A 9,861-nucleotide genomic window follows, 5' to 3' on the forward strand; every position below is an offset into this window, starting at 1 on the left:
CTATTACAGTGTGTATCGTACCGTCGCCCTCTGCTGGTCACTTCCGTCTATTACAGTATGTTTCGTACCGGCGCCCTCTGCTGTTCATGTCCCTATATTACAGTATGTTTCGTATCGCCGCCCTCTGCTGGTCACTTCCGTCTATTACAGTGTGTATCGTACCGGCGCCCTCTGCTGGTCGCTTCCGTCTATTACAGTGTGTATTGTACCGGCGCCCTCTGCTGTTCATGTCCCTATATTACAGTGTGTATCGTGCCGCCGCCCCCTGCTGGTCACTTCCGTCTATTACAGTATGTTTCGTACCGGCGCCCTCTGCTGTTCATGTCCCTATATTACAGTATGTTTCGTATCGCCGCCCTCTGTTGGTCACTTCCGTCTATTACAGTGTGTATCGTACCGGCGCCCTCTGCTGGTCGCTTCCGTCTATTACAGTGTGTCTCGTACCGCCGCCCTCTGCTGGTCACTTCCGTCTATTACAGTGTGCCTCGTACCGCCGCCCTCTGCTGGTCACTTCCATCTATTACAGTGTGTCTTGTATCGGCACCCTCTGCTGGCCACTTCCGTCTATTACAGTGTGCTAGGTAAACAGTGCTCTCTGCTGATCACGTCCGTCTATTACCCGTTCTTGCGCCCTCTTGTGTTCACTTCCCTAAATTACAGTATGTTTCATACCCGCGCCCTCTGCTATTCGCATCTCTCTATTACAGTATGTGTCATACCGGCGCCCTCTGCTGTTCACTTCCATCCATTACAGTGTGCATAGTACTCTGTTGTACCAACACTTTCTTCTCCTCACTTTATACTGTTACAGTGAGTCTCTGACGCCCTCTGCTGTTCACTTACATCTATTACAGTGTTGCCAGGTAATAATGCCCTCTGCAGTTCACTTCCCTTTATTTACAGTGTGTCTTATACCAGCGCCCGCTGCTGTTCACTTTAATCTATTACTATCAGTTTGGTACCGGCGCCCTCTGCTGTTCACGTCCCTATATTACAGTATGTTTCGTACCGGCGCCCTCTGCTGTTCACTTATACCTATTACTGTGGGTATTTTGTACCAATGCTATCTGCTCTTCACTCTAATCTAGTTCAGTGTGTATCACACCGGCGCCCTCTGCTGTTCACTTCCCTCTATAACAGAGTGTCTCGTACCGGCGCCCCCTGCTGGTCACTTGTTTTTAGTTTAGTGGATCCTTTGTGTTGGCGCCTTCTGCTGTTATTATACAGTATATGTCGTGTACTTGCGCCCTCTGCCGTTCATCTGTAGCTAATACTTCTGGCTGCCATTTTGTTGGAGACCAATTTCCATTACTACACACGATGTTTTCTTTCCTCTGTTTTTTTTCTGTCGTCGTACCATGTGACTAGAGCTGACTGGTCATTGGTTGACTTATGTCACCTGACGCGACTCCATTAGAACCGAGCAAAGAAACAAATTTTTCGGCTGCCCGTGCGCCTCCTCAGCCTCCCGCCAGCTCTGCTCTGACCCCCGGGGATTGCTGTGACCGCTGCTGCACCCAGTTCTGCTCCTTCTGCTGTTCCGTTCAGGTCTGGCATTGTTATGTCATTCTCCCGCCGTGTGTAGGACTACAAGTGTCAGCATGCCTCACACAGTCCAGTAGTCTGGCATCTGCGGATCATTGGAGGTGGATCCCTTGGATCTTGTGGGGATCCAGTTTGTGAATGGACGCCCCATGTCTTTCAGTGATGTCCTGCTTCATGTATATGGAGCCAGTAATTATTGTGCTGAGCAGTGACTGTTGTGACCCCGCCGCAAGCTATACCCCCCCCCCCCCCCAATATTCCATCTATTGTTTACCTATCAGGTGGCGGATGTATTGCAGGGCGCCATGTAATAGTGACACTACCCCGTCATAGTAGGGAGACTCAGTAGTGCAGCCTCCAGATCTCAGTACGGTAGCTCACTATAGGGGGCTGCTGTTCCTCTCATTGTCATCCTGCAGTTTTGGTCTTTTCTTTTTGGGGCGTTTGCCTTGCCCTCGTATCATGACCTCCTTTAGGGACTGCTGGCGCCAGCTTAGATAGTGGGTGACAGGCCTCTGCCCCCAGGTTTCATCCGCTCCTGTTGGGTAGCATTGGTGTTATCCTCTGTCAGATCATTGATGTCTGTTCTTTTCTCCTCCTCCAGGTGGGGGCGATGCCGAGCTGCATAGTGAAGGGCTGCACCCACTACACGGGCATGAAGGCCTCCAACCCCCTGCTCACCATGCACGTCTTCCCCCGGGAGCTCAGCCGCATTAAGGTCTGGCTGCAGCAGATCGGTCAGAACTTTGGAGATCTTGATAGTTTTGCTGCCAAAGTTTTTGGCGAAGCAAGAACCGGTAAATACCGCATTTGCTCTGCCCATTTTGCACCAGGCAGTTACACCGCCCAGGGGAGCAGGATAGTGCTCAAACATGATGCCATCCCCACCCTGTTTCCTGGGATTTACCCTCAACCCCCACCAGACTGGAAGCCGCAGCCTTCACAGGAGAAGAAGCCAGACGCTACAGGTAAAAGTGACAATACAGACACCTCTGCACCCAAACCTGCCCCTGCCATCACCCAGAAAAAGGAGGTGGGGCCACAGGCCAGTGTGGACCTTCATAAGCGGCTACAGGAGGGAGTACGCCGGAACCAAGGGGCCAAACAGAGCCGGACTCTGGGCCCTCTGCCGGACAAGCTCCTAAACACCAATGGCCGAAATACAGGAGCTGCACGCAAAGATATGAAGACCAAAGCAGACGAGCTCAGCCACAACGCAACGCAGCCAGTGGACACAGCGGACGAGAACAGGCGAGCCCTATGGTCCCTGGAGAATGTCATGGTGAGCAAGTAACCTGTCATCTACAATCTGTATACTCTAGTTACATTCGGAGCTGCATTCAGTTTTGCTGTTTCTTGCTGGAGCCCTGCAGCTCTGGATGTGATTGTGGTGACATTCTCTGCTTCACATGTGGCGTAGTCTGAGTAGGCGGAGTCATTGGCACTATCCGTCAGGATTCTCCGCCCACTCACAGATGATCAGACACTGCCAGACCTTACTTCTCTCATTCTAGGTGAGTGACTCTCCTCTGCACATTTCCAGGTCTCTCTCCTGCAGCATTTGTCGGACGCTCCTCTCTCCTCCAGAGCGCAGAAAGCCAAGACTGGCCGCCTGTTGAACCAGACCGCTGAGATCGTCTCTGTGCTGACCAAAGAGGTGAGAGACGACTGCAGGGGGCAGCACATTGGGGGGGCATATTTTGAAAATCAATATATTTGGTATTTTGGCATACTAGCATCTGCCCGCGACTTCATCTGCGTGTTGTTGGCATGGATGATCCATGTATATTCAGCAAATAGACGGATCTGCAAGCTCTTTCTTTTGCAGGCTGGTCTATGCAGCCTGCAAAAGAAATGATGATTTTTTTGCAATGCATTAGCATTGTAATGCATTGCATTAGTGATCAGACCCCCTGGGGTTCAGCGCCCCTAGGGGGTCTAATAAATGCAAAAAAAAAAAAAAAAAAAAATATAAAAAAAAACATTTAAAAAAAATTAAAAAGTATTAAAAATTCAAATCACCCCCCTTTCCCTAGAACACATTTAAAAGTAGTTATATACTGTGAAACACATACATGTTAGGTATCCCCGTGTCCAAAATCGCCCGCTCTACAAATGTATAAAAATATTTTTCCTGTACGGTAAACGCCGTAGCGGGAAAAACAGTCTTGATACTGATAAAAATTTGAATAAAAAGCGATCAAAGCAATAGCATTTCCCGAAAATGGTAGAACTAAAAAGTACACCCGGCCCCGCATAAAAAGACGCCCTATACATCCCCGTACACGGATGTATAAAAAAAGTTACGGCCGTCAGAATATGGCGACTTTTAGAAAAAAAAATTTTTAACACAGTTTTGGATTTTTTTTAAGGGGTCAAAATGTAAATAAAACCAAATAAATTTGGTATCCCTGGAATTGCACCGAAACACAGAATACAGGGGACAGGTCATTTTGGTTGCACAGTGAACGCCGTAAAACCGAAGCCCGTAAGAATGTTGCAGAAATGCATTTTTTCTTCAAATCCACCCCATTCTGATTTTTTTTTCCAGCTTCCCAGTACATTATACAGAATCATTAATGGCGGCATCATGAAGAAAAATTTGTCCTGCAAAGATAAGACCTCATATAGCTCTGGGGGAGGAGAAATAAAAAGTTATGGGGTTTAGAAGGAGGGGAGTAAAAAACGAAAATCAAAAAATGCCATCGGCGGGAAAGGGTTAAAAGTAGCAAACTGCTTATTTGGAATAAAGGTGCTTTCCCATCCAGTGTGTCAGCACTGCCTGGAGCAGATCAGATAATATGCAAATACATGTACACAATGGACTGAGGGTTTGCTGAGTGTTTACACAGAGAGGTTCTGGCTTTATGAGAACCTGAGATAAGCTGCTGTAGGGGCAGTGTAATATATGTGAACATAAATTCATAACAGTCGTGAAGCCATGTCATTTACCGGGATAGCCTATGTGTTAATGGAGGTTACAATCTTTCTATGTGCCAAATGTCATCCAAATCCATTCAGCGGTTTTTGTGTGTTTGAGTAACTAAAATCCAAGCACACGATCTTTCACATTTATAATATTAGCAGGATAGGATTGGTAACGTTGATGGGGGGGGGGTTGGGTTCTTTTTGGAAAGGGGTCACATATTTGAATTCTTTTTATCTCTTTGTTCTCTTTTCTTCCATTAGGAGTGGACGGTTGTGAAGAAAAACTCGCACATCAGTAAATTTTATAATATGATACGAGAGGTGAGTGGTCAGTGACCGGTCATGTGATGTCACATTTTGGATGGGTTGGGTGTTCAGTTATGTGACACCATGTGTTTTGGATGGGATGTGTGACTAGTCATGTAATGTACTATGTTCTGGATAGGTCAGTGACTGGTCATCTGATATACCATGTTTTGGGTTACTGGTCATGCCACGTGCTATGGGTGGGTCAGGTGACTGATTATGTGGTGTGCCATGTTTTGGGTTACTGGTCATGTCACGTGTCGTGGTATGGGTGGGTCAGGTGACTGATTATGTGGTGTGCCATGTTTTGGGTTACTGGTCATGTCATGTGCCATGCTATGGGTGGGTCAGGTGACTGGTCATGTGCTACATTTCTGATCCTCGGTTGACATCGACATTGCAGGTTCCCATCAAGTGTGGAGATGTGGCGGTGTTCTTCTCCATGGATGAGTGGGACTACATTGAGGACCATGAGGAGCACTATAAACACGTCATGGTGGAAGAACCCAAGAACTTACCGTTTAATGGCAGCTCAGGTATGTCTTCTGTGTAGTGGAGCGCCATCTACAGGGGGCAATGTAGACTCTCATCTCTTCTATTGCGATTGTACACTCACCGGCCACTTTATTAGGTACACCATGCTAGTAACGGGTTGGACCCCCTTTTGCCTTCAGAACTGCCTCAATTCTTCGTGGCATAGATACAACAAGGTGCTGGAAGCATTCCTCAGAGATTTTGGTCCATATTGACATGATGGCATCACACAGTTGCCGCAGATTTGTCGGCTGCACATCCATGATGCGAATCTCCCGTTCCACCCCATCCCAAAGATGCTCTATTGGATTGAGATCTGGTGACTGTGGAGGCCATTGGAGTACAGTGATCTCATTGTCATGTTCAAGAAACCAGTCTGAGATGATTCCAGCTTTATGACATGGCATTGCATTATCCTGCTGAAAGTAGCCATCAGATGTTGGGTACATTGTGGTCATAAAGGGATGGACATGGTCAGCAACAATACTCAGGTAGGCTTTGGCGTTGCAACGATGCTCAATTGGTACCAAGGGGCCCAAAGAGTGCCAAGAAAATATTCCCCACACCATGACACCACCACCACCAGCCTGAACCGTTGATACAAGGCAGGATGGATCCATGCTTTCATGTTGTTGACGCCAAATTCTGACCCTACCATCCGAATGTCGCAGCAGAAATCGAGACTCATCAGACCAGGCAAAGTTTTTCCAATCTTCAATTGTCCAATTTTGATGAGCTTGTGCAAATTGTAGCCTCAGTTTCCTGTTCTTAGCTGAAAGGAGTGGCACCCGGTGTGGTCTTCTGCTGCTGTAGCCCATCTGTAGCCTCAAAGTTCGACGTACTGTGCGTTCAGAGATGCTCTTCTGGCTACCTTGGTTGTAACGGGTGGCTATTTGAGTCACTGTTGCCTTTCTATCAGCTCGAACCAGTCTGGCCATTCTCCTCTGACCTCTGGCATCAACAACGCATTTCCGCCCACAGAACTGCCGCTCACTGGATGTTTTTTCTTTTTCGGACCATTCTCTGTAAACCCTAGAGATGGTTGTGCGTGAAAATCCCAGTAGATCAGCAGTTTCTGAAATACTCGGACCAGCCCTTCTGGCACCAACAACCATGCCACGTTCAAAGGCACTCAAATCACCTTTCTTCCCCATACTGATGCTCGGTTTGAACTGCAGGAGATTGTCTTGACCATGTCTACATGCCTAAATGCACTGAGTTGCCGCCATGTGATTGGCTGATTAGAAATTAAGTGTTAACGAGCAGTTGGACAGGTGTACCTAATAAAGTGGCCGGTGAGTGTAGATGGAATGAAAACTGACTTCTTCCTGGACACACAGTGTGAACAGAGGCCAAACTTTGGTGCGTTTGGAGCTGGTAACACAATGGCCGACATCTTCCATATATCATGGAGCGGCCTGTATACCCGGTCCTATACACTCCTCCTAGGACTTGGACGAACATGTCCTAAATCAGGCAATCTCAATTATGATTATTGGTGATTATTTAGGTCACACCCCTATTATGTATAAATATGAATATGAGGTGTGTGTTGGGCAAACCTCGCAAGGTCAGCCCGGCGCTTTCATTCGGACCGACCCGAAACTGCTAAAATACTCTGGTGTCTCCTCAGACCCTGTGAAGGTGATCAGACATACAGAGTTACTCATCTTCTGTCCGCACAAAACTGCAGATTGAACCTTACAAATATTGTAATAACTGAAAGAAATGACACAAACTAAATCCTGTTGTCTGACGTTCGTTTTTGATTATTTTTCGACTATTTGTCCAGCTCTACTTTCCCCTTCTCTTTCCTGTTTTATGTCCTGATCTTCTGTGTAAAGCTATACGTCTCCAAACTGTATATATTCTGATCCTAATTGCTTATTCCTATGTCTGTATATTGTGAAATGAATCTGCTCTGAATTTTGTATCTCGCGCCCCCTATTGTAAGGTTACTAGCCAGTGAAAGATCATTCCTTAAATTGATTGGCCCCACTAATGATGATGTCCTGTTTATCTTCCAGGGGATATAGACTTTGGGGGCCCCCTGGACTTTCTCCCAAGCCCCACAACTCTCCCTCCGATGACAGGTGAGCCCCACTGTCACTGTTGTATATTTTTGGAAAGAACATTCTGCTTTAATTCTGGACAATCCCTTGAAGGGGCAGCGTTGTAGATTATTACATTGCGTTTGCATTGGTTTTGCTTTTCGATACTTGATAAATGTGAAATCCTGATAGTCCAGTCCTCATCATCTCTATGGAGAGTTACATTATCCCTCGCCAATATGGCGGTTGCCTTACTCTCGGCTAATAGTATTTTCTTGCTTGGCTTAGATAAAGAGGAAATAACAAGAGAAGATCTACAAGTTCTGGAGATGAGTTGTTCCTCAGGTAAGACGTCTCAGCTCTGCAGGTTGGACTTGCCTGTATATTGTGGAATTGTATTAACCGCCTGATACTTCACTATGCAGATGATGACATTGATGAACCAGTGGCTGACACCCCTCCGCGTGTAAAAGTAGAGTCGCCCTCAGGTATTTATAAAAAAAAAAAAATCATAGCAATGGGTTGTACCATTTTGGAAAAGGGAGATGTTACAATCCCTTTATCATTGGTGTCAGTGGTTTTGAGATAAAGACATTCCTGGATATTCTACTACTACCTTCTTTTTTTTGATTCTCCCCGCCATTTCATTGTAATCCTGGTTAATTACTTTATGTAAATGAGCCCACCGAGCACCCTTGGCGTTCCCCAGGACATCCATTGCTTCAGCTCTGTCTGACCCTACTCCTCTGGAAGTTCTTCCTGCCAGATCTCGCTGCTGCATTTGAATTCTCGGGCATGCGCAGTTCCACTCCTTCAGAGCGCCATTTTGTTGAAGCTCGCTATAGAACTCGGCAAGTTCTCCCAATGATAGAATCCCTTTAAACATTTCCACTTCTGCTGCACCAGCCTGAAGCACCTTCTTGCAACTTTAACTGCATTCTCATAATTTACATCACCGGTGGTAGGGACTAGTAGTTGGATGTGGAGCAGTACTGGTTGTGTTACAACTCTACCTAGTAACACTTGTATGTCCTTACTTATACTTCTTTATCAAGATCTGATGGTGGGATTATACTGGCAGGTAGAAGAGTAGTAATGATACAGGAGCAGAAAGAGTGGTCTCTAAGTAGCAGGACCCTCCTCATAATCAGGGTTCTTGTGTGTTTGTAGAACTGGTCATCTCCTTATATGATGAGCGCTACTTATCTTTCAGGAGACAAGGATGTTGTGGGTCACCTGGACGTTCCCCAGAGCCCTGTGTCACCCCCAGCACAGACAGGTGAGCTGCATGTCGCTGTTAACCAGTGTAGGGCTGTGTATTAAGACTACAGTAACTTGTGGGTATAAGTGATTGGGCTGAGCTACAATACCACACTCAGCCTATGGACCAGGGTTGCTCTTTCTTGCAGGAATCTGACCCATGGTTTCCCCCTATATTTCCTCGTGGGGAGGGTAAATGATGAACTAAATTAGCTGCCAGTAGTGTCGTCATGGTGCCATTCTCAAGATTTATTTTTTTTTACTTATAGGAAAACATTAAGATTTTGGACCTATGGCCTAAAGGTTTGTTTTTTTTTGTTTTTTTTTAGATAAATACAAAGGGAAAAGAAAAAAAGACGAAGATAAAGAAATCCTGGAAGAAAACCAGCCCTCAGGTAAAATATCACATCTGCAGATTTGATGGCAACTCTGTGATCCATTACTTACCCTCTAATGTCTTTCTCCCAGATAATGCCACTGCTGACCCGACACCTGAAACTCCCGAAAGAAGAGACGACTCCCCAGGTACTGTGTTCACATTTCTGTATGATCATCATATAGTATTGGAGGGAAGGTTGTGAGCACCCTCCTGTAACTTTATCTGCAACCTTCTTTCGTTGTTACTGATATGATGTGTCCGTGGAGGGGTACGGCCCTAGAACAGCAGTGATACAGGGGTGTAGTCAGGGGATGTAGAGAGTACCACACTGCTCCAAAAGAGACTTGTAAACTTCTCCCATGTTTCCATGCAGCAGCGGACACCATAGAAGAATCTGAGTCCTCAGGCTCTGAGCTCTGGATCGCTCAGGACGGTACAACTTCTTCTACATGGATCCCACAAGACGACCCAAGACCTAAAGGACGAAACTGCTTTAAATACGGAAAACACGCTGGCAGAATCCAATGTCCAGTCAGCTTGTCTGGCGTCACCATCTGTTTACCGGAGCTGCCTGTGAAGAGAGCGGAGACGGCGCTAGAGCTCCGCTGCGACCTGTGTGACATCATCTTCCCTGATAAATATGAACTGGAGCTGCACGTGCTCACACACAGTAAGAAGCAGCGGCTGTAACCACCAGCAGGAGGAGGGAGGGGGGGCGCGGGCACGTACCATCAGTCCACCCACAGTGAGGAGGAAAAATAGCGAACTGATCGGCTGCCAGCCATAATAACAGGCGTGTGTAAAGATGGCGGCTTCATGTGGAATGTTTGTTCTTTTATAAAGCGACTTCGAGGTTAA

The 9,861-nt window shown here is 46.6% G+C and overlaps 1 protein-coding gene across 1 annotated transcript; it reads left to right on the top strand.

The window, feature by feature from the left end:
- Nucleotides 1-1,406: 1,406 nt before the first annotated feature.
- LOC142210347 (uncharacterized) lies at nt 1,407-9,861 on the top strand. The gene is made up of 13 exons (XM_075279431.1): nt 1,407-1,548; nt 2,150-2,827; nt 3,089-3,202; nt 4,735-4,794; nt 5,183-5,315; nt 6,619-6,675; nt 7,341-7,406; nt 7,653-7,709; nt 7,790-7,852; nt 8,578-8,643; nt 8,954-9,019; nt 9,093-9,149; nt 9,377-9,861. The coding sequence occupies exons 2-13, from the start codon at nt 2,159-2,161 to the stop codon at nt 9,691-9,693; spliced, it is 1,725 nt and encodes a 574-aa protein (XP_075135532.1). The 5' UTR covers nt 1,407-1,548; nt 2,150-2,158; the 3' UTR covers nt 9,694-9,861.

Source organism: Leptodactylus fuscus, chromosome 6 (genome assembly GCF_031893055.1).
Source record: "Leptodactylus fuscus isolate aLepFus1 chromosome 6, aLepFus1.hap2, whole genome shotgun sequence".
Classification (NCBI taxonomy): Eukaryota; Metazoa; Chordata; class Amphibia; order Anura; family Leptodactylidae; genus Leptodactylus; species Leptodactylus fuscus.